At 46.4% G+C, this 27,512-nt stretch overlaps 8 protein-coding genes across 8 annotated transcripts; 5 read left to right on the top strand and 3 right to left on the bottom strand.

Annotated features, from left to right (window-relative positions):
* Positions 1 to 1,027: 1,027 nt before the first annotated feature.
* Positions 1,028 to 4,008, bottom strand: H6S33_010273 (uncharacterized protein; the record flags this gene model as incomplete). Its single annotated transcript, XM_044841640.1, has 7 exons — positions 1,028 to 1,158; positions 1,221 to 1,341; positions 1,409 to 2,163; positions 2,221 to 3,473; positions 3,535 to 3,698; positions 3,769 to 3,848; positions 3,912 to 4,008. 7 exons carry the CDS (start codon positions 4,006 to 4,008, stop codon positions 1,028 to 1,030), a joined length of 2,601 nt encoding a protein of 866 aa, XP_044697416.1.
* A 953-nt stretch (positions 4,009 to 4,961) lies between these two features.
* On the top strand, positions 4,962 to 6,816 carry H6S33_010272 (uncharacterized protein; the record flags this gene model as incomplete). The annotated part of the gene is made up of 3 exons (XM_044841639.1): positions 4,962 to 5,444; positions 5,505 to 6,301; positions 6,420 to 6,816. 3 exons carry the CDS (start codon positions 4,962 to 4,964, stop codon positions 6,814 to 6,816), a joined length of 1,677 nt encoding a protein of 558 aa, XP_044697415.1.
* A 1,534-nt stretch (positions 6,817 to 8,350) lies between these two features.
* Positions 8,351 to 9,630, top strand: H6S33_010271 (uncharacterized protein; the record flags this gene model as incomplete). Its single annotated transcript, XM_044841638.1, has 9 exons — positions 8,351 to 8,390; positions 8,631 to 8,650; positions 8,710 to 8,744; positions 8,817 to 8,830; positions 8,905 to 8,919; positions 8,978 to 9,034; positions 9,115 to 9,339; positions 9,404 to 9,509; positions 9,576 to 9,630. The coding sequence occupies 9 exons, from the start codon at positions 8,351 to 8,353 to the stop codon at positions 9,628 to 9,630; spliced, it is 567 nt and encodes a 188-aa protein (XP_044697414.1).
* Positions 9,631 to 15,384: 5,754 nt separating this feature from the next.
* On the top strand, positions 15,385 to 16,563 carry H6S33_010270 (uncharacterized protein; the record flags this gene model as incomplete). The annotated part of the gene is made up of 1 exon (XM_044841637.1): positions 15,385 to 16,563. The coding sequence occupies one exon, from the start codon at positions 15,385 to 15,387 to the stop codon at positions 16,561 to 16,563; it is 1,179 nt and encodes a 392-aa protein (XP_044697413.1).
* A 3,668-nt stretch (positions 16,564 to 20,231) lies between these two features.
* On the top strand, positions 20,232 to 21,711 carry H6S33_010269 (uncharacterized protein; the record flags this gene model as incomplete). Its single annotated transcript, XM_044841636.1, has 4 exons — positions 20,232 to 20,366; positions 20,498 to 20,787; positions 20,849 to 20,875; positions 20,946 to 21,711. The coding sequence occupies 4 exons, from the start codon at positions 20,232 to 20,234 to the stop codon at positions 21,709 to 21,711; spliced, it is 1,218 nt and encodes a 405-aa protein (XP_044697412.1).
* Positions 21,712 to 22,890: 1,179 nt separating this feature from the next.
* Positions 22,891 to 23,810, top strand: H6S33_010268 (uncharacterized protein; the record flags this gene model as incomplete). The annotated part of the gene is made up of 2 exons (XM_044841634.1): positions 22,891 to 22,948; positions 23,020 to 23,810. The coding sequence occupies 2 exons, from the start codon at positions 22,891 to 22,893 to the stop codon at positions 23,808 to 23,810; spliced, it is 849 nt and encodes a 282-aa protein (XP_044697411.1).
* A 370-nt stretch (positions 23,811 to 24,180) lies between these two features.
* H6S33_010267 (uncharacterized protein) lies at positions 24,181 to 25,305 on the bottom strand (the record flags this gene model as incomplete). The annotated part of the gene is made up of 4 exons (XM_044841633.1): positions 24,181 to 24,277; positions 24,334 to 24,479; positions 24,528 to 25,057; positions 25,119 to 25,305. The coding sequence occupies 4 exons, from the start codon at positions 25,303 to 25,305 to the stop codon at positions 24,181 to 24,183; spliced, it is 960 nt and encodes a 319-aa protein (XP_044697410.1).
* Positions 25,306 to 26,935: 1,630 nt separating this feature from the next.
* Positions 26,936 to 27,313, bottom strand: H6S33_010266 (uncharacterized protein; the record flags this gene model as incomplete). Its single annotated transcript, XM_044841632.1, has 1 exon — positions 26,936 to 27,313. One exon carries the CDS (start codon positions 27,311 to 27,313, stop codon positions 26,936 to 26,938), a length of 378 nt encoding a protein of 125 aa, XP_044697409.1.
* Positions 27,314 to 27,512: the final 199 nt, after the last annotated feature.

Below are 27,512 nucleotides of genomic sequence, written 5' to 3'. Positions count from 1 at the left end.
ATATCTACAAATATATGCGTGCGCTTGGGGGTGAGATTGTTTGATTGAGTGTTTGGCCACTGGAACAAACTGCCGTGGGATGGGGTTTACAGAATTAGTACCACGAGTGATTGTATGTGATCCAATTCGGGCAGCGGTTCTATTTTTTTTTACATATACCAATCGAACTTTAACTTCCTTCGCTAACATACAATTAATCATCAGATACAAAGTTACAAACCATTTCCTATACATGAGCTACAACCCTTATTTAGGCCTTAGTCAATTCGGTTAGCTACGATCCCTTCGTTCGTTTTCGAGGTAGTTGGGATTTACCTGTTAAGGTAATTCTTGCTTTAGTGAACCTAACCCTGACTCCGTGGAGCATTTTTGCCACCAATGTCACGGTTTGTCACCTATCTTTAGTGAAACTTCCCCTTTCTGGCAGCATTACATTACCCATCATGGTTAATTCAACGATTAGTACGGCGCTATTTCTCGCTTAATTACCGTGAAACTCGGGCACGAACGAAGGGATTAGAGTTGAAATATGTGCATAAACTTCACGTAGCTAGGAGGCCTAGGGTTACCAGATTCTTGAGCTTCAACGAAGCTGATATACATGTAGTTTTCTTCTTCTTCTTCCCTTTTCTCTTCTGAATAAGATTCAATTTTAGCTTAATCAGGACTTAAGCTATTTCTGCAGCTTTACAGAGCTGCACGAGGCGTGTCCTGTAAGCGGCAAAACATAAGTTATGTATTGTTTCTGTAGCTCCTGTTATAACAAGCTAAGGCTCTTTCATTCTAGATTTTTGCTCCTAAAAGCAAACATAATAACACTCGGGCCCTTACCTCCCTATAAGATTTTAAGATAAGCATGTATTTACCATGTAGCAAAAGCTAAACCAACCCTAAAATCCTTATTCCTATTATTACGATGGTGGCCATAGAATAATTGGTCCTATGAGGTAGAATTCAAAGCTCAGATATGAATCCAGGGAAATACAGGTTCCGCAATCTTGTAGGTAATTGATGAACTGACTCTAGGTCACCGATTCTTGTAAATATACCTCCCCTTCCCACCCTTCTCAGCTTCTCTTCTCATTTCCTCGACTTTCTGTAGCCTCATTTCCTCGGCTGCTTCATGCTGCCTCTCGAGATCTTGTGTATCAGGAAAATCTGCGTCCCAAAACCCCGGTGGACTCTTTCGTCTAGGAAATGCATCTCTATGCCTTCCAAACCTGGCCGTAAACCTTGCATCCAACGCCACTTCCCCCTCTTCATCACAAGCTGTATCGGTGGATGCTGGAGGAGGACTATATCTCCACCTCGGCCCTTTGGGTGGAGGGGATGGTAACCCAGCTGCCTCGACAAATCCTGTAAGTCCCTTACAGCAGGTCTTTGCGCACCCAGGTAGACATTTACGTGCCTCGCGATCACGAACAGTCTCGGCAAATGCATAGTCCCTTCCATCATTGACTTTCGGGTTGACCCGAAAGTGCGAAATGTCGAGTTTGCTCTGGCATGAGTAACTTTTCTGTTTCCTTTCGGCTAAGGCATCAACCCAGTCCTTCTGTGCCTTTCTATTCGGCGGTTCACTTGTACTTCCGGGGTTTTCCGGTCCTTTCCTGAGGGTTTTTTTCGGTGGAACACTACTCCAAGCTCCCATTTTCTTTTTCAAGTGTGCAAGACTTGGAGTTTTCGGTGCAGGCGAGTGAAGCATCTCACTTAACTTTGGAATACCTTCCAGTTTCCTCTGTTCTTCGGATATATCATAAGTATCAATATCGTCGATCCCATCAGTCCCATCCTCGGTGATTTGTGCTATGGAGTCTCTGGCGATTGTGCGACGCTTCGCTTTTGACTTCTCAGGAATGTCCCGGCCAGATTTTGGCTTTCCCGCAGTTGGTAAGGCTCTTCGAGTAGGAGTCAAGAGCGGGGGTTGGTTTATGTTTTCTATCAGAGGGGGGCTGCTCCCCAAATCGTTGTTAACGCGCTGGTTTTCTCCGCCATATATCACGATGCCTGTATCTGGGCTCATGTGGGGCGGTACTGCGGATTTAATATTCGTTATCCCGGAAGATATCCGTGATATTTCTGGCTGACAAGGGGCCCCAGCCGGATGCATGGTTGATAATGGGGACGCCGGAGACAGAGTCTCATTTTCGTTATTCCACATAATACCTTCGTCCTCGTCTTGAGTATCCTCTATCATCATTGGGTCTTGGGTCTGCGGCGTACCCGGTATCATCTTGACCGTAAATCCACCATTACTCCAACCAGGTCTACCACTAGAAGTTACACTAGATGTTGATCCTTCTCTAAGGAGAGAATTGGCAATCCTTTGTTTCTTACGAGGCGTATCTGGTTTATGACCAATGTCATCAAGATCCAAGCTTTCTTGCTCGTAAAGATGATAGCCGAAGCCTTCGCTACTCGCAACACTGGTTTCACTCTTGATCACCACAGGACGAGCGATAGAGCCCCCTTCTTGGATACACCTGCTATGTGTTTCCCCCCTCGCACTTGGAACATTGAAGACTGTATCAAGGCGCGGGGAAGCAAGTGGAGGACGGTCATATAATTTCTGGGTCGGTGTAGAATCAATGTCTCGTGATTCGCTATTTTCACTCTGTGTACTGGAGGTGTTACGATCTTGAGAAATAGTAGTTGGGGTGCTCTTAGGACTTTCTCTAGTGGTATTGACCGCCTCTGTCTCAGCCCTAGGGGTTGCTGGTAGTGAGGGGGGGTCCTCGTCGCTTTCCGTTAGCTCTGAATGGACCTTTTCTACAGGTAAAACGGCCTCGTTCTTAGCGTCCTTGGTACCAGCGGAAGTGCAAATATCAACACCTAGATCTTCAGATCCCGGTTTACCAATAGAACCCTTGAATTTTGCAAACAGGCTCGTTTTCGTTGGAATTGCGTGGGATAGCTCGGGTATAAGTATTGGCTTGTACGGCGAGAGTGGCGGTGGCTTCGTGTAGGGGGTTCTCCCAATTTTGGCCATAGACGTCGTATTACTATCTAATAGCTGCAGCCCCCCATCCTCAGGCATCACAGTCCCCTCCCTTTTCCTTTTTTTTGTTTGCTCTATGCGCTCTTTGTCTGTTTTGATCCATGCTTCCCAGACCTTTCTGTTCTTAATATATTTTTCTTGAAGTCCCAGATAAGCTTTCTTGAGCTTTAATGTTTCATTTCGAACAGAATCGTAACGAGCACTGAGTTCGTAAAATGCCTCTGTGAGATCCTCATGACTTTGTATGGAGCTTGTTTGCGTTGTCTGATCGTTTGAATAGAGGTATTCGGTTTGTATGCTGCGATCGCTAGTAAGATTTGGCGATCTTGAAGTTTGTATTGATGATTTGTGAGGTGGTGATACTGCTCTCTCTAGAGTTGGGAGTTTTTGCAGGGGGGAGGTAAGATAATTCAAAACTGGAGGTAAAGGGTCCAAGTTCTCCTTGTCCTGTAGCTGTTCCCTTGGAGGTGTTCCAAGCCTACAGATGAACATCAATAAGCTTTCTGTTCAAGATGGGAACGGTTGAGATTAAGGCATACACTTTCCGTCTAAGTCCTCTATCTGATTTTACTGCTAAAAGCTCTTCGAGATTTTCGTTCTCAACGACAGCCTCTGCCAGTTCGCATTTTAAATGATGTATTTCGTCCTTTTGGTCCGCAATCTTCTTTAAATGCTCCGATTTCGACCTTTCATGCACGCCAAGCTATCGTTCGAACATACATGTAAGTTAGACAAAGTCCATGCCACTTATAAATAGCGGGCTAGAATCCTACCAGCAGCTCCTGCTCTTGTAAACGACTGTTTAAATCTTCAATCACGTCCTTATCCTGTTCCGCTTGTTCTTCGACTCCTGCTAATCGAATATCACGTAAGTTTCGTCTGACCATCAATTGGCTCCTAAAGGTTTGTGACTTACTTTTTTTCAGCGCTAATTCCAAATCTTTCTCTAAGTCTCCAAAAAGCTGAGACCCAATATTACTAAACGCGATGCGATGCCTCTCGATGATATCCATCTGAGGCGAGCTATAAGAGATCCTTCGGAAGCCTTTTAAGAGGGTATGGTTCTATAACAAGCTTGGATGGGGCCGTGGTCTTGAGATTAGGGCGCCTCTATAGTTCACTAGAGGCGATGTTTCTTGGGAGGTCACTTGGGACGACGCGTAAAGCGAAATTCACGTGTTGCGGGACATCATGCCCTGATAAAAGCTGACAAACCCAATCTTCAGCCACAAATCGTACGATTAGTCAGATTTCAGTCGGCATCCAAGTTAAAAATCCACTTTACATGCCCAAATAAAGAGCTACATGGGCCATTTCAAGTAGACTTAGATGTTAATAAGCGATTACTGGCATTTGGAAATCAACTTGGTTAGGAGTTCAGCCCAATCACTTAATTAGTGCCAAGGATTAGTTGGTGTCAAGTGCTACTATGTGCTTTAGGTACTCTGTTTTCACATTGATACGGTATAGACGTAAATGTAGGTATGTATACACGTATTATAGATAGTACTATTGGATTATATCTACATAATAGGAGAAAAACAATACACAAGTACTGAGAAGAGTACTAAAATCACCAGCGATATATCATAGGTACTATTGAAAGCTTGTGGTATTCTGTCAGTCGAATCCGTAGGAAGAACAATTTTGTATCCAATACCACTATAAAAGTAAACACTTCCACTATATGAATTCCAGGGCATTTCAAAGTTACACAACTCTAGTGGCTACTGTAGTGTTGATGAACCATGAAGTGGCTATCAATACCAGGATGTGACCCAATGTGTGCTTGACTAAGCTCACGATAACGCGAATAAGGAAATGATAACAAGTGAGTGGCTCAAGTCGCCACTGGTCATCTTCAACGTCAATCCGTCGACCACAAAGCTCAAATCTCCGAGTAGACACAGCTTCAAAACTCGGCAATTAAGGGAATTAATCTGCGCCCACCAGTTTTTCCGGCGCAATGCCTAAACGACCAGCTTCGGAATCACCAGAGCCATCTTCGAAGCGCCACCGCCCAAATGTTGTTCCTTACATTAAACGACTTAGCGACGAGCTCTTTCTAAGGATTGCCTCTTTCTTGTCGATATCTGATCTTACATCATTCCAGAAAGTATCTAAACGATTCTCTCGTATTGCGACAGATGGCCAAATCTGGAAGGCGCTCTTCTACAGGAGGTTCGTACGTCCTCGAGCTTCTCGGATTCCAGGAGCATCAAGAGCTCCGCCTTCGAGTCTGCACTATTCATCGCGTAATTCGAGATGGTTGGAGGATGAAGGGCTTGCTAGGGCTAGCGCAACCAATTGGAAGCAGCTCTACAGGCTGCGTCATAATTGGAATAGAGGGATATGTAGTGTCAGTGAGATCGATATCACTGCTAGCAGTAACGAACCACTCCCGCCGCTCCCACCGCCAGTACCGCCATTGTTGGTCAGATTGCACAAGGTACACAGGTCTACCTCATTTCCTAGCGGATCACAGGTTGACCATGTGCCTTTAACATAGGGAATGGTCTTCACCGTGGACTCGACGCATGGCCTTCGTGCATGGAAGTGGAGAAACTCGAAGAAAAGTCCCATCGCGAATGCAGACCTATATCAAAGCTCTCTGGACCCTAGTTCGTACGGCGCTCCTACTGCAATGGCCATCGATGAAGATTGCGATGCGACGAAGGCTGTCAATATCACAGTCGGATTTGAAAAAGGTGGATTTTGTGTGTATCAGCTGGACATGGAAATGTCATCCTCAACATTCAGGCTCCGTTACATCGATCCCCGAAACGGCCCTTCCCCGGGGAATAGTTCACACGGACCGATGATCATCTCAATGGCCTACTGCACACCATACCTACTGACAATGACAGCCTCTCAGCTTTTGACTGCCTATCGATTTGAAGGATCAGACGACATTGACATTGATGGGAGCAAGGGTAGTGCTGAAAACCGCGAGCGCATGATGCATGCACCGAAAATCCTTACATCCTTGCATTCGCATACAGTCTGGCCCCCCTTATCGCTTTCGCTTCGACGATCAACACAAAGCTCAGTTATTGCCTGCATCGTCTACGCGTTCCCGCTGTACATTTCAGGGTGGTCGGTGGGAATCCAAGAACTCCGGTTTTCAGATGATGCGGATGGAGTTCATGACTCAAGAATCGCAACGGCTGTGCCATCCGGTTTCAACCCAGTGCCAAACCTGTCGCCGGCGAGTCCTCCCGCGCAAAGTAGCGTTGGGTCAAAGTCACATTCGCAGGCGAATGATGTGCCTCTTGCTCAGCCTACTTGTCTTTCATACACTCATCCGTAAGTGATATGACGCCTCATAAGACCGAATTCGAAACCCCCGCTTTTCAATCGTATCGAATTTGTCTCAGTTTGTAGTACCAACACTAACACCCTGGGACCTTCCGTCTGATCTCAGATATCTACTAGCCTCACATGCCGACAATACTCTCACCCTTTATTTAGTCAAATCTACAGCTTCATCAGTCTCAATAGATTCTGGACAACGCCTTTGGGGACATACTTCTGGAGTTTCTACAGCCCAGGTCAGCAGTCGGGGAAAAGCGGTCTCTATGTCTACAAGAGGATTGGAGCTCCGTGTTTGGGAGCTTGAGGGTGGTGTATCGGAAAAGAGAAGATTGAATGCGAGTGTAAGAGTGGAATCCTCCCAGGCATATAAAGGCAGTGACGTAGTAGAAGAGTGGCGCGGGGATAGTCAAGGATGGCTGGGCGGATTTGATGAAGAGAAGGTGGTGGTGTTGAGAGCTAAGGACGAAGGTAGACAGGCCTTGGTTGTTTACGATTTCTCCCGCTAGGGCACTATGGGTCCCAAAGATTAGATAGACTAAGAGGATAGGTGTTGAGGAATCTAGAGATCTGATGATACATTATGCGGCTATTTTGGGATCGTGCTCGGGGGTGCATAATATAGAGCCTTATCGTGCAGAAGCACGTGGGCATAGTGCATACTGCTACGTTTCTTTTTCTCGTCCCAACATCTCTGATTTCCATTTCGACGGAAGATCACTGCTAGGACCCTACCTATGCGTGAATTGGGCGGTAAAAGTATTTTAAATGCCATGTTATTCAAAGGAAGTCAGGACACCTTCCAAACGAATAGCTAATTAAGGCTATCTGAGTGTGGAAAACCGACCGAGGATTTCCCTTCGAGTCCGAACAGCTTTTTCGAGATATGTATTCCAGTGTTGCAGGGTGTAAAGGCGGGGAAGGGTTTGCGATCGCGCCAAGGGGGTTTTGTATTTACCCCCCCCCCCCCCCCCCAAATGTGATATTCGGATCAGCTAGGCTGAGTCCTCAGGGAACTGTGACATTGGCGGGGAAACTCTACAGCCCGTGACTCCTGGTTTCTCCTCGGCGCGTAGGTAATATGTACGAGATGGAGCATGTCGAAACCCAGGAAATTTTATATGCAGAAGCACAAAGGGTATGTGGAGCACCGAAAGCTGCCTGGTTCTAAAATGCGGGGGGTGAGTGCGAGTTCATGCTGCCAGGTTGAGCATGAGCGTAAAGTATGTACTCTGCCTACATGTAGGTACTGGAGATAGGTACTTTTCTCTAGGATCGAAGTTGTCCTATGCACGTTGCACATAACCAAAGTCCTTCCTTCGGTGGGACGGGAATCTTGACGGGTGTGCATATCTGCATACCTAGAGTGCCGTAATTTAGGTAGTAGTGAGAAACCCTACAAAACCCCAAAAAGCCACAAAAGGATTGAAAATCGGTTGAGAGCCAGGTTGTACTCGCTTGTTTAGACTCAAGACAGATAACCGTTACAGCACGAACGGTGAAGGGAGGTTTCCCCTGTCGAAACTCGAAAAGGCGGAGTACCACGCGGGGCGGCTCCAATCGGCCCAGTAAATCTCCTTCCGGGACTGCTCTCGCCGTTTTCGGGGCGCCGAGAAAAAGAAGCTTCCCCGCCTTGGCCCACTGTCTGCAAATCGTTCGGGAGCAACAGCCGCTAGTCCTTTACGGGCTAGTTTTTTGAGGTTAGAGCCCTCTCACGGCTCAGATTTGGGCACTTGCCCCCCTGTAGTCTTTTTTCTTTCTTTTTTTTCTCTCACATTTTTTTTTTTTTTACATATTTTTCGCCCCGCTGTTTGCCTGGGCGAAGGTTTTGGCCTAGTCACTACACTACACTTCCCACAATCACGACCACGACCACCACCACCTTTCTCTCATTCTTCACCTCCCCTCTACACACCTGTTTCTCTTCCATCAATTCACTTTATCGTCTTTGTGTCTTTGACCGTCAATTCCACATTTATCATCTCCTCCACCCCACCCACCTTTACACCCCGCCACCCTTAAAGTAAATATATATTTTTCGAAATGGAGTTCGGTGGTTCTAACACTCGTGCTTGCTACAACTGTTTGTTCTCCCGTCCTCTTAACTTGATGTTTTCTTTTCACCGGTACAATTCATCATTGTTGCGTTTCTCTCCCTCTATGAGGGGAGGGAACGCCGTGATGGCAAGTTCTCCCAATAAGAAAAATATCCGAACTATTATTACTACCCCACCCAACCTCTTCGCTCCTCATTTTCAGAATTGGTATAGAGAAAGGGATGGAAATAATTTTGGGGCTCGCGCTGATCAAAAATATAATGTAGGTGGTGAGGCTGGTCACCAGGTACTGCCGTTTTATTGATTTTCTCGATAAGTTGACTCGATTACTGATTGCAATTGAAGGCTCGCGAATGCCCTAAGCGTGGTACTCCGGTTTGGTAAATATTACTCCATACCTTCCCTAATTTCCATTGGATGGAGTGTTTGAGCTGACTTTACCTTGCCTTTAGCTACAACTGTGGCCGTATGTTAATACCTAATATAATTTTAACTACTTAAATTATACATGTTAACTTAGTTGTGTTATTCCGTTTACAGAGGATGGTCATATGAGTATGTTTATGCATTTAAGAATTGATTATCTTGCGTATTGATCTAACGAAATTTTCAGGCAGAGACTGCACCAGCCCCGCGAAGGAGAAGAGTTGCTACCGTTGCGGCCAATCAGGTTCGAACTTTCCTAATTTGGAGATCCTCTTCTCCAATTTTGGTCTCGTGATCACATCGTGCTGACTGTACATAATGTAGGTCATCTCTCTCGTGAGTGCAGCGAGCCTGCCTCCCAGGCTGGTGGTGGCGGCAACTACGGCGGAAACCCCGGTTTTGGCGGACAGGCTGGTGGCGCTGAGTGCTACAAGTGCGGCAAAGTAGGACACATTGCCCGCCAGTGCAGCGCAATGCCGCAGCAAGGTGGATACGTAGGCCCCGCGTCTGGCAACCGTGCGCAGACTTGCTACTCATGCGGCGGATACGGTATGCCCTTCATTTTCTATACTAAATATGCCAGATTTCCTTGCTAATGTTTCACTCACTACAGGACATTTGTCTCGTGATTGCACCCAGGGCCAGAAGTGTTACAACTGTGGCCAGATCGGCCATCTTTCTCGTGATTGCCCCAGTGAGCAGGACCGTGTTTGCTACAAGTAAGTTACGCCTTGAGATTTCCTGGAAACATAATGCATTGTTTTGGTACTAATTCTGGAAAATAGGTGCAAGCAACCTGGTCACGTCATGGCCGCCTGCCCTGAGGGCCAAGCCGCGTAATTGTATCCATCAATTACCAACGCCTGATGTTCAAAAAAGTTCAAGCTGCATAGGTGTTTACGGTTGGGTTTGTTTTTAATGAACCGAATTTTTGTTTTTTTCTTTCTTCGAAAAGCTTTTCTTTTTCATGCATTCATTTTTTTTTTCAATCCTTAGGGCTAAGTGGGGTTCCATTGAACAAAACAAAACACGGAGGATCTGTGGAGAGATGATCGTCCATCTAGTACCTCAATCTCATGACACTGGTTACGGAAAAAGAAAAGAAAAAGAAATGATGATACTCATTGGGTTCTTTCTGGTTAACCTTCGGCTTGGGTCCTTTTTTTTCCCACGCTTCTTCCATCTTCTGTGCTTTCTTTTCTTTCCCTGCTTCTTCCATCTTCTGTGCTTTCTTTTCTTTCCCTGCTTCTCTCTTGTTCATTTAGCTGGTGTATCTTTGAGTGCCCACGGTTGTCTTTTTGGGAACGGTCGGTCCTTGGATAGGGAAGCATGGTCACAAAAAGTCTGGTTATGAAGAATGGAAAAAGTTGATTTAATTTATCGCTTCCCATATACTGTTAACATTATAGCTTTGGCTCCAATTAATACGATAGGGCTCATCATGGAGAAAATGCAAATACAGTACCGTATTTCTATTATGTACTAGAATATGTTCTGACATTAGGCACTGATGCCAATTGTGAGCGATCTTTCAGTTAGCCCTGCCAGAGGGCCCACTAGTATGGTATCCGAATCAATAGGGTCTTAGAATCAGTTGATAATTGAGCCTTTACTATTTCACCCGAATCGAGTAACGACAGGTAGATCTGGGCTGCCCTCTTTGGGATTCTAGGTAAGACCGGCGGCTAAGCTACCGGTACTCAAGTCCTTCCTCCGTCCTACCTCTCCCAGATCCTAACCAGGTCTTCCGATGGGTCTTGCCCTTCAGGCGTAAACTTATCCTTTGTGAGCGGAGCCATTCTCACGGTCACGCCAATACCGCCCATGTCTCTTGGCCATTGACGAATGGTAACTTAGAAAACACCTGGTCTAGGCTTTTATTTTTGCCTGTCTACCATATGTATGCATGTCTAGACGCCTGTAGATCACCCCTCCTCCTCTTCGGTGTCCATGGGATATAATGGATAATGGGTTACATAAGGAAAATGGAAATCAATGCCCATTACACGTGATGCCACCTATTTTGCCAAGAATGTTTTGTGGTCCTTCTTATCGATAACGATAAGGGATAAAATCATTCCCCTAGAATAAATAGGACCCTGGTGATAAGAGCTACGGAACGAGAATAGTCTTTCCGACCGTCGCCGGGGAAGGAGGAGGAAACATATGCAGTCAAGTTCTAGGCTTTTTAGTTTTTACGGTAGAATGATATCAGAGAACAAGTTTGTTCAACTCTTACTTCCTTCACCTTCCGGTCGTGCGCTGAAAGGCGTGTGATTCGTGCGTCCTTCTAGTATTAGTAGAGCTCAACTGATGAGGTGTGTTTGGTTGTGGTGGTGGTGGTGGTGGTGGTCTGGTTGTGGTGTAGTGGTGGTTAGAGAGGATGTTTCGGATCAATTGAGGTTGGTAATGGGTTGTTAGCTTGGAGTAGAGTAGTCTCCGTCCGCGTGGAGTACTTTAATTTTGGCGAGTTAGTCGACGACCGCGGCCAGGGTCTCGAGTCTTGACTCTTGAGGGCTGAGACCGAAGGACTTGAGGGTGAACACCATGCAGGATCCATCGTCATCATGCATGAGAAGGGACCTTTAACATTCAGGATCTTATGAACCCGTCTCCCGCACTCGGGTCGCGGAGAAGCTACCCCCGTCCATTCGCATCACCCTCCTCTTCTCCGCTTGCTGATTCCCTAATAATCAGCTGTCGAAATGCACTTTGGCGGGTGAGAGAGATGTTCGCGGATCTCTATTAAAATAACAATTTCCATAATGGGAGATCTGTGTAAGTAGGGTGGGTAAGAGTCGGTAGAGCTGCGGGAATGTAATTCCGGTTGGAGGGTGCGCAATGGCGGGGTCGAATAGTGTGACAAGTTTCATCCTACCATGGGATAGCTTTTATTTATGATGTATTCACATGCGAAGAGTTCAGATGAAATTCATCGCTTCATAACTTTTTTTTTTCTTGAGAGTGCCGAAGAGTTCGGTACCAGTTCCAGGTAGGCCATCAGCAGTGTTGTGATGTCAATGAGCGTAGAGGAGGAGGAGGTGCATATCTGCTGCACTTTCTTGACATTTTAGACTCGCAACTGCACTACATGTATCTACCGAACCAACCGGGGCATCATCATCTTGAGATGATTGGGCTGGAATATCATAATGGAGGAAGAGGGGACAGAACAGAAGCTGAAATGGTGCACATGTGCTCAGCTCTTACAAAAGAAGCGAATCTCACGCTCCGTTTGGTCCCAGCAAGCAGGTCGTGTGATGCACCGATCCGTCCACCCGCATATCATGCAAGGGATCCACTGAGCGATAGGAAGCTCGGCGTCCTCATTCAGGATGAGTGATGCAGGGGTTTTCCATTGCAGAAGAGAAGAGCAAAAGATACGGAGCTAAGAAAGATGCCCTGTAGGTATCAATGATCTCTATTAACAGTATCTTATCTTTGTCAATTGTGAGCGCAAGCCTCTTTCAGGACGGTGGAATTGGAGTTTGTGAGTGAGGAGGAGTAAGTGCAGTACTGTATGTGACGGGAGCATTGTAAGGCTCAATGTGGCATTGAGTACAAGGTCAAGCACTAAGCAGGGCTGAAACTGAATTCTCCATCTTTCACCGTTGCCGTCTTTGTGAGTTCATCTACTAAGATCTTGTGTTGTATTGCGTGCACTGGATAATTGTAAATGTTTGGTACCTGCCATACGGTCCACGAGCACCCCCCAGGAACAGGAACAGCCCATGTACCATAGGAGGGAGGACTGCATTCAATGTGTTTGTTTGTTTCTCTGTGGTGGCACGAAATCTGTCCCCTTTGGCGGTGGCAGTACACATAACCAACCAGCCCGTGCAGCACTCGACGGAGGGCGAATGAGTAATTGCCCGATCGATCTGAAGATTTCAGTTGAGCCGCGTCATGTCGGTCGGTGGTTGTCGTCCTCTCTTCCCTTCTATCCTATTCCTTTGTGGTTGCAACACCACCACAATCATCACCAAGCAACAGTAATTATTAACTTCTTCTTCCTCCGAGCTCGTCCGGTGTGATTTCTAAGGCCATCCCAGCACTCAATTGATCGAGAATTGAATCCATCTACTTCCCCTCTTTTTTTTCGTTGTGAAAGTCGCCCTAAATTCCTGAGCGATGGAGGGTGAGCAGTCTAGCGAAGAATCCAAGGCGGATGATGACGATAAGTCGGAGCATAAGAAGGTCATGCGTGATTCGTATGATGTAGAATCAAACGCAAAGTCCGGACGAAAAGTCTTAGCTTTTCTCTGAATGTGAGGTGTCGTATTTTTATGAGAGGTCAACATCTTTTGTTGACCGCCGTCGCCGCGTTTCGAATGGCACTCCCTGTTTCCCATTTACAAGAGGTGAGTGGGCGGACGAACCTTGTGACATGAAATGTTTCCTCGATATCATGGCCCTTTATTTTATGCCTTGGGGACGTGTGTAGCTACGTATAACGCTACCATAGTTGCAATTGAGCTCTGATTTCGAGGCGGCGGATGTTCGTGTCGGAAGCCTTATCTACACCTACCCCGCTCTCTCTATTCTCAGCGCGTGTTCAGCCTGCCACATAGCCCCTCTCATGTTTGTTGTTGACTTGAAATCTTACTCCTGTCTGGCAATTGCTGGCTCGCTTCCTGACGTTTCAATTGAGGTTTATTTGCAATTGAGTTTTATGCATGGGGTGGTAGCCTTGCTGCTGTGACCTGTCCACGTCTATAGCCATTCAGTTCTGCCTTGATTCTCCCGCCGTAGTGTATCGCCGTATAAAGACAACAACAACACGGTCTGACGAATACTCACTGATTTGGCATGTGCTTCTTGGAGGGGGGTGGGGGGGGATGTGGTAGTAGTAGATGCCAGTAGAGTGGTGGGATAGTAGGTAGCATGTACGTGTAGCATCATACTTTGAGTACCAGAGACAGACCGGGAGAGAGGGGTCTGAATCTTGGGACCCAGTCAGTCCCTTGCTTGAATTGCTCACACCGATACCGGCCCTGCAGGAATATGTAAATCCATTCAAGCAAGATTCCCTGCAAGAAGTAGAAGCCTTCGTGGGGATGCACTCGCTAGTCACCTGTCATAAGCCAGTGGAGTCTCTCCAAGTGACTCTTATTACTCTGTTCGCGTGCGCGACGGCCGCTAAGCCCCAGGCTAGACCAGGTACGGGAATAGAAGCCTCAACTAGGCTGTCATCCTACCAGTCATCCGCCTTAACTCTGTTTCCCCCTCCTCCTCCTCCTCATCTTGATGGTTTTGTATCTTTAACAGACGGAGCTTTACGGGGATTCACAATGATCTGAGGTGGGGGATGGAAGGATGGACGGGTGATGGGGGGGATTCCCTCCTCAATTGAACTGGCATCCACTACTTCGACTACCAACAATAGCCCATAACTCCCCCTCTTCTACTATCCCCACCCCTGCTTCTATTATCTCGAACTTTCCTGTTGCCATCTCACGCGCTCTGGTTTGCGCACTTACTAGAGAATAGAGACGGGACCTGCCCTGTACAATGGCTCACCACTCACATCACAAACACACCCCTCTTCCGCTTGCTCGTTCACAGAGAAAGAGAGAAGTGACCGGGAATCTAGTTAATTAATACACAGTAGCATCAGAGCTGCTGGCATTGTAATGCTGTGGATGACTGGCTGTACTGTAAAGTACATAATAACACGGCTGCTGCCTTCCTTACGTACCTGACAGGCTGGAACCCAGATTATAATTTCGATCGTCTTCGGTACTGTTCGCACATAGTATGTCAAGGAGGTGTGGCGATTGAATTGAATTTGTCCTGTTTCCAAATACAATGTCCAGTCACCGCTCACATATTTTATTATTACCAGATTCCAAAACATTTCTGTGTTGCCCTGTGTACCCTACCAAAAGTAGGTCGAGTACGTCGCGCGGTGACCGAGTTTAACAGCCTTTTTTTAAGTGAATTTCGGTGACCCACTGACTAGCCTGTGCCTGCTGGACCCTTCTACTGCGCAGTCGGATATGAGAGCTGCCCCCAGCGCTTGCAGTGTCAGGGAACGTATAGGTGGGAGGTGAGAGGTGTGAGTGAACGAGTGAGTGATTGAATGGGCAAGAAGTGAGTGATCATGGCATTCTATTTCAGGTCACCCCCCACCCGCTCACCTATCTGCCTCCCCCTCCCTTTGTTCGGTGTTCCTTGTGTCCTGCCTCAATCCATACACGCAAGCCATTAAGCACGCACCCTGGCCTTCCCACACTTTCCTTGACTGCCTGACTTTATTATAACGCAGTGCTCCCCCCTTCGCCTTATCCATTCTCTCCTACTTCTCCTTGCTTCACATCAGATACTATCCAACAACTACGACTCAAGTACATCTCATACGCCATAAAGATATTTTGAAGCTGTCGATAAAGCTTCTTCTTCTCTAGAACGTCCCCATTGCTTGATTATTTGCAAGTTCCAATTGCTCAAAGCTTCTCACCAATTATATGGTCCCAATTCAAACCAGGATTTGAAAGCTTAATTACGCATCATCACCTAGCATCCAGAGCTACCCATAGCTCACCATATAAGAACGGACTGCAATCCTGCAATCTCATAGCTACATATACAGCTATGGACGCTACCCCTATGAGCTACTCACAGACCCCTTCACTTACAAAAACCGGTGTCCTGGCCTCTCCTCCTGAACTCCTACACAGCTTGGATAGATTCCCTTCACCAACTCCTTCCAATACGAACCGGTGTCTATACACAACCCCAATGTCTGGAGTTCAACACTCCTCTTCAATTGATAAGATGTCTATCGCTGCTGCGACAAACCCAACTCCTCATACCATGCTGTCCCCTCCCCCTTCGCCAGCTCGACGACTTGCCTCGCCTTCAATTTCTGTTTCTTCACCTCCTTCGACAGAGATTGCTGATCGAGTTCTATTTCCTCACTCTGAACCCGCAATATCACTCGAGACTCCTCTATTTGACGTCTCAGAGCAGTTTGAGCCTTTAATCCAGAATGTCATCTCTTCAAAGACTAAGCGAAAGTCGGATTCACGGCCAAAGCCTACTGATGAGGAATATAATGCTTTCGTTTCTTGTGCGTGGAGATTGTGCCAGAGTAACCCGCGAGACTGGCTAAGGCGGGAGAAAGCGAATATGAAGATTATTGATAGGGCGGGTAGTAACAGAATCCAGAAGCCTACCGTATTAGCTGGGTACACTACTAAACGAAACATTGCACCTGCCCGATCGGTTAATAATGGCGCATCATCTGCCCTGAAGCCGCGAACTGCTCAGGGACGCTCTGCAAGAACACCAAGACCTACCCCTAAAGCAATTGTAAATGATAGCTTCGCTTATCCAGATGGACGCCTCCCAACCCCCCAGACACCATCTTCGGCGGCAGTACGCGCAAGGGCAGTGGCAACCCGAGAGGACGCGGATTTTGAAGCTATTCCCGACATGTCTCCGCCACTCGAAACTCTACCTGGCTCAAAATGCCTCAAAGCTGATTGGAAAGGCACTGTCCTTGACCTCTCAGATGATCCACATGCAGGACTTCTTCACCCTGCAGAGCTTCACCTCGCTTCTGTTCTCCGTCTCTCTTGCGCTTCCTATCTTACGTCTAAGCGAAGAATCTTCCAGATGAAGGTTGAGAGGGAAAGGATGGGCTTGAAATTCATGAAGACCGATTCCCAGAAGGCTTGTAAGATCGATGTTAACAAGGCTTCGAAATTGTGGACTGCCTACGAGAAAGTTGGTTGGTTTGATAGACGATACATCCAACAGTACTTGTGAGGTTGGCGCCGGGCTCATCGGACGGAACCGACGCGGTAGCTGAATTTGGCGATATTGTACCTTTCATTATGATCTGACGACAATGGTTTGCTTTTTTTTCCCTTTTTTTTTCTTTCTATTTATCTGATATCCTACTTTCGTTTTTCATGGGATTTGGCGATATTTTCTTTGCGTTTGTTCATACATTACACGGACTGGTTTTGGGCGGGGTTTTTTGTGTTCATTATGGTGTCTTGTTATATTCCCTTGCTCATTGGTTTTCTGGGACTGGTCGGGCCTGTACTTTCTTGGTTTTTTTCTCTCTTATTTCCTGGCTCATTGGGCGGTTGGTTCTATACCTCATTTTGTTTTTTCTCTTTGTCACGGACTGGGCTTTGGTTGGTTTGGGGCGGTTTTCGGAGTCCTGTATTTTTCTTCTTTTTATTTTCTCTTTGGTATAACTTTTGTCTACATAGGTTTTTCATTTCTCCTACTTTCTATTCATCACTCACATGGCATTGTGTGATATCTTCTTTGTCAATCTCATTTCTTTTTAGTTCATCTGCATGGCCATGCGCAGGAAGATAGCGTATTGTGTCCAGTCCGGCGTTTTTTTTTGTCTGTATCATCAACCCAAGGGGCCTGGGAGCTTTGTGTTTTTTTCTCTCTCTTATTTCCTTTATTTCTTCGTTCTTTGAGAACATCCCTTATGTATTCGGCATATATAGGCCTGCATTTTACAATCGGGCAATTTTTTATCTTATCTCTGGAGAATTGAAGTCTCCCGTGTTCACTTTGCTCTGCTCTAAACGTGAAATTGAATCGAATTGGTAAACCAAGCTCCGGCTCATCATTAACCCGAGTGTTTTACGATCTACTATTCAATCATGCCATCGATTGATGATTTTCTTCTTTTTCCCTCTTTCTTTCTTCCTTTCTTTGTCGTTATCTCCGTCCCACATATCTGCACTGTTTTCAGTGGTTGCGTGATCACGAATGTCCAGGAACAAGCTTAAGGAGTCAAGAAAGAGAGGGGGGTGTTCAGGGATCAATTGGAAGGTGGCACATCCGGTGGTTTGAGCCATGCCGTCATAGCACGTTTCGTATCGTATCGTTGTTCGGATCATTGGTGACCATCAATCCCTCACTCACTCCCTCAACCCAGCAGGCGCGGAGGGCGTTTTTTGAGTACACCGTTGGCGCCCCTTTGCATGGCACTTTTTTTCTTTTTAACCCATATGCTCAGGGGCGAATTGATTGAATTGAGGAGAGAAAAAAAAAAGGGGGGGGGGGGGGGGGGTATTGTTGAGGAGGAGGGAGGGTGGGCAAGCAAGATCATAGGCGTTTGGAGGGATTATGCATTTAAAGTGTCATGGTAAAATTACAGGATTTCCGTGGATCATGGAAGAAATGGAAGTGAAGTGTAGAAGGGATTCTTCTGAAGAGTCAATTGCTTGCGAAGCCGTTGGAAAAGACCCAATTGCACCACTGTGGCGATATAGCAAAGCACAATTGAACGCATGCATGAAAGAGGAGTTGAAAGGGGAGTAAATAGTAGCAATTGGGAGAGGGAGGGAGTGGAGGGCAAGTAAGCTTGAACTGCAAAGGTTAGATACCGATTGTCGCTTGATTAAAGGTTAGATACGGGTATTAGGAGGGATAGATAGCTTCCGAGGCGGGAAACTAGACTTGCTGGGTTGTGCTTGTACCTGTGAAACTCCCCGCAAAGCCTTGCTCCCAGAGGGCAGAACGAGAGGGTTTCAGCTGACGCATATTGGGAAAGGAATGATACACAACAGTGATTAGGGTCAATTAAGTCACAGCAATTTCGATTGCTGGGGTTCACTGAGGCTCGAATTAATTACGATTCTCTTACGGCCGACCGGCGCCGGCGATGCGGTGCGGTGGGGTGGGAGGAGTGCTTCGGACACCGAGTCGGTCAATCGATCCAGTTAATCATCCGGGAATAACCAAATTAGGAATTGAGGGGGGGGGGGGGGGGGGTGGTGAATAGGAGGGTGAGAGTAATTATAATTATTGAGGGCTAATTGAGCACTCTCGCTTCCTTACTCAATTCCTGCTTACGATATCATCTATGGGATATGTGCTTGGGGATTGCGGCACAGGGGAAGCTCTACTTACTAGTACTGTACATACTTACCTCTTGATCGCTAATTGAGCTTCGGTGAGGAATGTGCAAGAGTGTAGGTAGGTAGGGAGTACATGTACTTTCTTAGGGTACTTGACTCGTAGAGTGAAGGAAGCAAGGAAGTCAGGAATCTTGGGAGCATACATCTAGCAGTCAATGCCGTGATGCAGTTGCTCAGTTAGCTACACAGCTAGTATCTAGCAGCTAAACTGCATTCAGAACTGCTGGGCTGAGCTCAGGTCGGGGCAGCTGGATTGGATGGATGTGGGTGGTCCATGGGGGGATGATGCATTTGATGGATGGACGATATGTAGATGGAATGGATGGATGATGATGGATGGCACCGCTGACGGTTGCCTTGCCGTACTTACTGCTGCTTGCTTGCTGCAGGTCATGTTCTCCTGCTCCATGCAGCCTGCACGCCTGTTGGTGTTCGGCGGTAGTCGCGCCGCTAACACATGTATTTTTGCAGCGCGAGAGAGAAGGATTCACGATGTTGGGGGTGGGGAGGGCTGGTTGGGAACGAACTTGGTGTGTAGGACAATATGCATAGAAGGCCTTCTAGAGGATTTCTATTTTCAGCCGCGAGAGGCGTTCTTGTCCAGGAATGGTGTGGATGTGGGTGGAGATCGACAGGACCAGACACCGAACACTAGGCATGTAGGTGGGAGGGAGGGAAAAGGGAAGGGAACAGGAAGGGGAAGGGGGGAAGACGGTGGAATTATCGGATCAGCGAAGCGTCGGCTTTCGGGAAAAGAAACTCGTCCTGCTTTCTAAGCCTGAAACGACGCAGGGTCTTTTTTCCCTCGAGGAATGCCAAGCAGTCAGCCAATCGTTTGGACGCGGACAGCGAGCAAGTCCTGAGTGAGTGGTGATGATGTTTCCAGTCAAGTAGACATTACATGTATGGGCGTCTATGGTCCGAACACCGCGGGGAAAAAGGAAAGGAAACCGGAGGAAACCAATCCACTGGCTCAGGGGAAGCGCCCTAACGGTGAATTGAGCATCAATCAATTGCAATTGCACAAACACCCCATTACCGTGCCCTGGAGAATGGGAATCTGGCCAGCTACACCAGCACTAGCATCGACAACTCTCACCCCAATCCCCTTCGCATTCAAACTACTTATACATATCCCCATTGTGTTGTTCATACGTTCCTGAGTTGCTGTCCGCCCATGAGCTGCTGCCATTGTCAGATAGCGCTGCTGCTGTGCTGTGGTGTAGGCCACGACGTGGTGATGGTGGATGGTGGTGGGGTAGCTACGTAGATGTGTGTTCTGTACCTACATACAGGCAGACAGGCATACATACAATCAATATAGCCTCTACCACTCACATGTCCTACAGTTCAGATCATTACCAGCATCATCACTCGAAATCCATCACTGCCACCACCCGTTGACTCGTGTCGTCTGCCTTCGTGAAAACCCTCTGAATCGCTCTCCCAGACTTCACACTTAAGCTTATCCGCATACTCTCCTTCATTCGTGTTTCTCATCGGGAATTCCAACTCGCTTAGCTACAGATAGAGAAACACATGGCAATGGAGCCCTCCCCAGACCTGATCCCAACTCTCCACAGGGCACTCGAGGAGCTGTATGAAAATCCCCCACCGCCCATCCCATCACCCGCTGCCACTCCCAAGCGCGCGTCTGTTGCACTCGTCATACGGGTAAGTACGATCAGAGATACAATGTGAATCATTGTTACATACTTGTGCTTGTGCCTTAATCAGCCCCTCCCGAGCCCGTTGTGTTGGTGCAATTGTCCAATCGCTAAATTACACAATCCCCATTTCCCCAGATCCAACCGCATCCTTCATACCGCCCCAAAGACAACAACAATGTTGTGTCCACTCTAGCGGAATTCTTTGATCTTCCCTGGGTACAGCATGGTGATCCCGAGTGCCTGTTTATCAAACGGGCTGCTAGGAAGGGGGATCGCTGGACGAGCCATGTGGCGTTGCCAGGCGGGAAGAGGGACGCAGAGGATAAGGGCGATTACGAGGCAGCTGTGAGGGAGTGCTTGGAGGAGGTTGGGCTGGATCTCGATGGAGAAATGGCAATTGATTGTGGTAAATTGCCGGATAGGGTGTAAGTGTCATTTGAGGGGTCAATTGAATCTTGATGACTGACCTTTGGATCGGAGAGATAGAGTGACGACTTCGTGGGGTACAGTGCCGTAAGTGCCGTTTTACGATTGAGTTTGTTACACACTGCGCATATAACTGAGTGTTAATTTGTGACAACAGGCTCATGGTTCTATGTCCTTTTGTATTCGTCCATATGTCTCCCACACCCCCACCCCTTCACTTACAACCTACCGAAGTAGCTTCAGCACACTGGGTTCCTCTGCGTACTCTTCTCTCACCAGATTTCCGTACGGTCCACAGGTGCGACGTATCCGACCGCCTTGCACGACAAACAACAGGACTCTTGGGCCGTTTTGTACGCTGGGGTCTCAGGATCAATCTAGGGCAGATGGAGTTTTCAGCTGTCAGACTTTGGCCAAGTCATTCGGTTTACTCCTCTTTCGGCGGTGACTTTATCACCGACTCCGGAGCTGCTGGCGGAAGCTGGGATAGACCCATGTTGCTTTGGGGACTCACCTTGGGAGTTGTGACAGACTTCCTTGAGATGTTACCTCACGGGGAGCCAGCTACTGGGTGGCACTATCCTACATTTACGAGTCCAGATGTAAAGGCTGTTGTATGGCTCATGACTAAAAGCCTCAAGCAAAGGAATTGGTTGAAGATGCAGCAAGGAAGCATGGCGAGGGCTTTAGAAGAGAAGAGAAGATTGGAGGATATTGATGCAGATGGGGACACGAAAAGCAGCATGGTTCTTGTTCAAGGAAGGAACGAGAATCGCCAGATTGAGCCTAGGACTAGTGTTGTTGGGACCTTATTGGAAGGGTATTACGATATCGTTCGGGATGCTGTTTGGATCACACTCTTTGGAAGGACAGTGATCATTGGAACGGCTTTAGGGGCCGCCTGGTGGAAGCATAGAAGGTAAGAATGCCATTGGTTTATAATTGATTAATACGGATAGTTTCCTTGTGTTATGAGGCCATAGATGGAGGTAGTCATAGACTGGAGCCTAGAGTTTGCATAACATGTGCGTCATAGATTTTCATTCATTATACCCATTTGTACATGTATCTACATTATAAAATAATAGTGGAATTATATCCATTTCTTCCTACTGGTACACACAAGTACCTCTCTGACTACTAATCTGAAGGGTCTTAGCTGTCACTATCTAATGGTTTCTAGCCGAAGAGATCATCGTGATCAAAGAAAATACCCTATACTACCTCAGTAATTCGGATAGACGGCCGGTCACACAAGACATCGAAGTTACCTTTTTCAAGCCAGTATAAGATTAAGGGGCGTATTCAAGACAAATGGCCAAATAGGCGAATTTCAACGTCTCGTACGACCGGCCGTATATTCGAATTACTGTGGTAGTAAAGGTCTTCTCAGAATGTAGCATATACTTAGACAAATTCAATCCGTAAGTGAGATTAGTAATAATCATGAAGTATCACTCGGTACATGACCGGCAACCGGGCACATACAACTCATTACCACTACAACGGTAATTGTAACCACTTGCACCTGATCTCGACATTTCCTAAGAGGATAAACACTCAACGGGAATGTGCATCGAGTGTGAATGTAGAGTGCATACAAAAAGCCGAAATGAACTGTTGTACGATGCAGGGAAAAGAACCGATTGGGCTCAGTCACGATATCTTCGGGGTCTATATGGTGTTTTTGTACAGTGTTGTTTTCAATAGATGGTTCTTAAGACGTCGCCTTATGATAATCGGGGATTGCCAATTCCCGTTTGATGTGTAAAAATAGACTATCGGTTTATTCGGAAGCCCTCGTATGGGGATTTGTATATAGACAAGATATTCCCAGGAGTTACAAAGACCCTCCTCTCTTGTGTAGAGATTATCAGTTTTGAGATAGCATTGATTTCGAAATTCGCCTCAGATAGTTAAAGACGCTGGCGGTTGCTAATCAAAGGCTCAATTCTGATTTTCGCATCCTATAATAGTTATTGTGTGGAGTTTCATCTGAGCCTTGTAAGCTGATCTTCCGATGTTTGACAAAGTATTGATGACTGATATATGTTTAGTGTATTCTATTGAAGTAAGACTTTTCTTGCTCTTCATAAAATTAGATGGAATACTCCACTAGTGTAGGGAGCGAACAGATTCTTAGTCAAGATGGAGTCGGGGGTGAGCCTATTAAAGCTGGAAACCGTGATATTGGTGCATTTAGGTTACTTTTATTGATAGTAAACTTGCAGGTAAAGAAGTCCCGGGCATCTTGAGACACAATGCGCAGTATATCGACATCGCCGAACTGGAGCAACCTATCCGTCTTAGGGAAATGACCGGAGTTATAGAGCAACTAGAGGCCGATGCGGAGAATTTTCTTGACGAAATCTCCATCATTTCTAGCTCTAATGTCGCATTGAACAGTATTAGTAGAGATGCACCTGAAATGGATCCAGTGTACTTAGGGATCTCAGCGGATCCTACTGGAAAAACCACGGAGGAGCAACTGAGGGAGTACAACGAGTACTCGGTCGCTGCTGGGTTCCCGGATCTATCCCACTTGCATCAACCATTGTCATATTTCGAAGAGCAGCAAAAACGTCTGGCGTGGGAACAACTTCAGCAAAAGGAACCCAGTGCTAAGAACCTAGATGAGGATAAACATGTGAGATCTCTTGTACCAACGGGCGCGGCGGGATATGAAAGTCCTGAAAGTATTTGCTCGGAAGATTCTACGATATATCATACCGCTGAGGACTCCCACTCAGACTTGTCAACGAGTTCAACAGATTACCACACTGCTGTTTCCGACCAGGAGAACGACTTGCCCCGTTTTATTTCCCCTACCATTATAGACCGGCTTGCATCACAAATATTAGAGACACAGAAGGATGGTGCTACATACACTTGTGATAAAGGAGTCAAAGCAGCTCAATCGAGAGGCCGTTTGATATTGCCAGTTGGGGCAGCAGCAAACGATTCCCCCAGGTCTGATAGTAGTGTATCTACTGTAGATGGGTTTCTGGATGTCCCTTTCTAGTGCGAAATTTTTTGTTTTTATTCTAAAATTGCTTTGTTCTTGCGAAACTTGTCGAAATCTCAATCATATCATGTTTTCTTTTCTTGGCCGGACCCGCTTAGGTGGCCTATATGAGTTGCTTCTAAGTTACTTCCATATCCTTCTATGATACTGTGTATCTATTGTTTTTGATCAGACTGGGATTTTATTTTACAATTGAATTGGAGAATTTATCTGGCCGAATGATTTTATCATTTCCGTAAAGAAGGTCCGCTTTGTTGTAATCTCGATAAATCTCGACATAGCTTGTAATGTTCCGATGAAAGGTATGTCTATAGAACGTTAAATTCTAAAATCACAACATAGTTTTGAACGTTTGAACCTATCTCCTTTACCCCCCATATTTTTTATATAGACGTTCCATAGTACTGATAGCGCCTGGTTTGTATCCGCTCCCGAATAGCGCGTGGTGATTCAATTGGTGATAACTGCCATATGGTTAGAGCAAATAATGCCTGGTAGGGTAGGTAGAAAGGTATCATACAGCTGGTAAAGCTCGACACGATCGTCATACTCTTTGACAGGCTCGGCTTTTGGGATACGTTCATGGTATTCGTTGAAGAATTTTGGCCCGAAGCCACCAAACATCCTCATAATCCCAAACTCATACTCGTTATGTGCATAGCAAGCCTAGACCTTCAGTCACAGTTCTCGCTCATGAATCAGGACCAAACTGACCGAAGGGTCAAAGACCACATCCTCTGGGTCTCCATTTTCCCCATTCTCTCCAAAGCACCCCTTGGACGCATTTCCGCTCCATAGATCCCCATGAACAAGAGCCGGCTTAACATTCTCAAGTACTCCTAACAGTCTTGGCACTACAGTATCCACCGTCTTTTCTACCCACTTCCTCAACGCCTTGTCGGGTCCGTTTTTTGCCTCGCTTTCAGCGAGAATATGTATCAATCTCCGTTTACCAAAGAACTCGGCCCAGCTATCTTCCCATGTATTATCCTGAACTGTGGAACCACAGCACGTCGGCACAGGAAAACCGAACTTATTATTATATTTTTCCGTCTGCGGCGCGAGGTGGAGTTTCGCCATTTTATGTGCTAAAGTCTCACCAGATGACGATGAGTGCCTGGAAAGGTTGATAAAATCAGTCACGAGATAGTAGCTAGGCTTAGACTCGAAGGCTCCGTGTGAGAAGGCCTTGGGGCATAGTGATGGTACTGCATTGTGGATTGCGTTTAAAGACTCGAATTCACCTGTTTCATGTTTCATGTTTCATTTAGCCTTTCATCTCGAGAAGTAGTGAATATTATTTACCTCGAAACATTGTTTCTGCGTCCTTGCCATCCCCGGTCTTCATAAAGAAGCATTTCTTCTTCCCTTCCGCAAGAACCGTGGAGATCTTGAGTGTGGATGCGAATCCGCTACCACCGAAAGGCGCAACAGTAGTGGCATCAGATTGGAGAGCAAGGGTGCTTAGAACTTTAGAATCTAATTTCGTCATCTCGAACAGTATCAATGATATGTCCTATGGCTGTAGCTGAGCTGTCGTGGGAGCTATGGTGGGGTTCGTATCGCGATATCGACCATTATGCATGATGTCACACCTTGCAGGGTATTAATAAAGGACAGCATATACGTTTCTATGAATAAACCAACTATCAAGCTGTTAGTGAGCAGGCTTTTATATAGACATTACTAACATATACTTACAACCTTGTGCCCATATCTCGATAGGCCTTCAATTGTTGGAGATGATAGGTATGGGTCTGCCCTCAAAATTGGTACCTACGTAGGTGCAGCTATGATTCCATTTGAAATAGCAAAGTCCTGAAGTACTTCTACCATCTTACTCTAGCTATTCTTGACAATCTATATTTTAAACATCCGATTCATACGCAAGCCATTTAAATCATGTAGTATTTAGGCACTCCTCAAAACCTTGTGGAACAGTTCAGCCGCGTTAAGTACGTATCATTTCCCCGCCTTCTGAGCAGTAATAATAGTGATGACTAAGTTACAATCTATATGAGATAAATAAATACATATATTCAGGGTACAAATTGATAAGATAAGATTGCAAATGCGGCTGAAGATATGCTTAATGTGACAGAAATGAAACTGGATCTGTTTGTGTAGAAGGAAAAACTGTACCTACACCCGCTTATGCTGCTTTTTCTCCTTCTAGAGTAGTGAAGCTCCAGTTTATGATATCTAGCATGCCCTGATCTGACAACTAGCGTACTGCACCCCTGCCGATTTCCCAGCATCCAAACAAACTATATCCTAAAACACCCCAAGCATAAACGTCAACAGAGGATCAACACTGTCGCCCCGGTTCCTGCCTTCGGTTCTTCCCGTTCCTGCGACTCTCTTGGCTCTTGTTACTACCCCCCTTCCCCGCCTTATTTAACCGTCCACCCCCACAATTTTGATCGTTCACTCGCCCGTCGGGTAGACGTCCGAGGAAAATCAAGGCGCAAACTAACAAGTCTTTCCCCAGGTCATCTGGCCTATTGCAACTGCGGGGTGTGAGGATGGATGAGTGATGGATCATGATTCTTCTCAAATGATTATTCTTTTGCGCGTCGCAAAGACGCGCATAAAGCACATTTTACGTACTGGTCCATTTTGCAAGATAACAGAGGTCCCTCATGATATGAACGTCATAAGCCCTATGGGATTGGACGCCTAAAAAAAAGAAAAGAAGAGGAGCAAAAAAGAAAAAGCTACGTGTTTCACTGTGAAAAATAAAAAAAAGAGTCTACAAGGCACCGGAAAAGCTTCTGCCTCGGAAAAATTCTGGAGCTCTTTGTAACAACTACTTGTACTCTTACTCCAACTGAGCTAGGTATACCGTCTCTCGAGCATGTACATATATTTTTGGTCATCAATCGTTATTCCCGCTTATCTATCCCTCCAGTCTGTGCCTGTACCTTTCCGATGTATTCCCCATTTTTAAGTCACAGCTGTCCCCCGCAAACAGATTCCAGCCTGCCCAGTATTAACTTTCTGGGCAATAACATCAAAACAATTCGCGTAAAACAAGAAACAATGCAGACTAAAAGACTCCTATTGAACAAAATAGAGCGGCTGTAAGAAGCATGGATCCTACTACTCCATCTGGACCACAGTCAACTTCCCGCCGGTCCAGCTACAACTGCAACTGCGGCAGATCCTGAGGACCCCGGAGCATCACCCAGGGCCTCTTCCGCGCCCTCAATTATATATTTTGATTGTACTCTTCCAATCAGGCTCCTATAATACTCCTCCAAAACTTCACCCTTTGGTACAATCCTCCACCCAACCCTAACAAGAAACTCCAGCTCCAGTAGATTTAGCTCCATCAAACTAACACCACCAACTTTGGCATAGAACCCATTTGTGAGAAAGGAGTCACAAAGACCCTTAGACGCGACAGTTGCAGCCGTGATTAGGAAGCGGTGTACAGTCAGCGAGGAGACAACGAATGGCGAGTAATGAGTAGACAGTATGTCTATGTAGTAAACCATCGATAAGAGGATCGATGGTTGCAGAGATGCATGCAGTGCTAATCTCGATAGGTAATCTGGGATTGATATTGTAGGCGGCGCTCTATAATTGCGCGCATAGTCAAGTCAGCGCTGAAAAATCGATCAAGCAAGTGAGTGATTTGTAAAAATGGGTTAGTACCGCGAGTGGAAACGGGTCAAGCCTGCCCCCGATAGTGGT

Source organism: Morchella sextelata (assembly GCF_020137385.1).
Source record: "Morchella sextelata strain SCLS chromosome Unknown scls_4, whole genome shotgun sequence".
Classification (NCBI taxonomy): Eukaryota; Fungi; Ascomycota; class Pezizomycetes; order Pezizales; family Morchellaceae; genus Morchella; species Morchella sextelata.
This window is presented reverse-complemented; position numbering and strand designations above follow the sequence as displayed.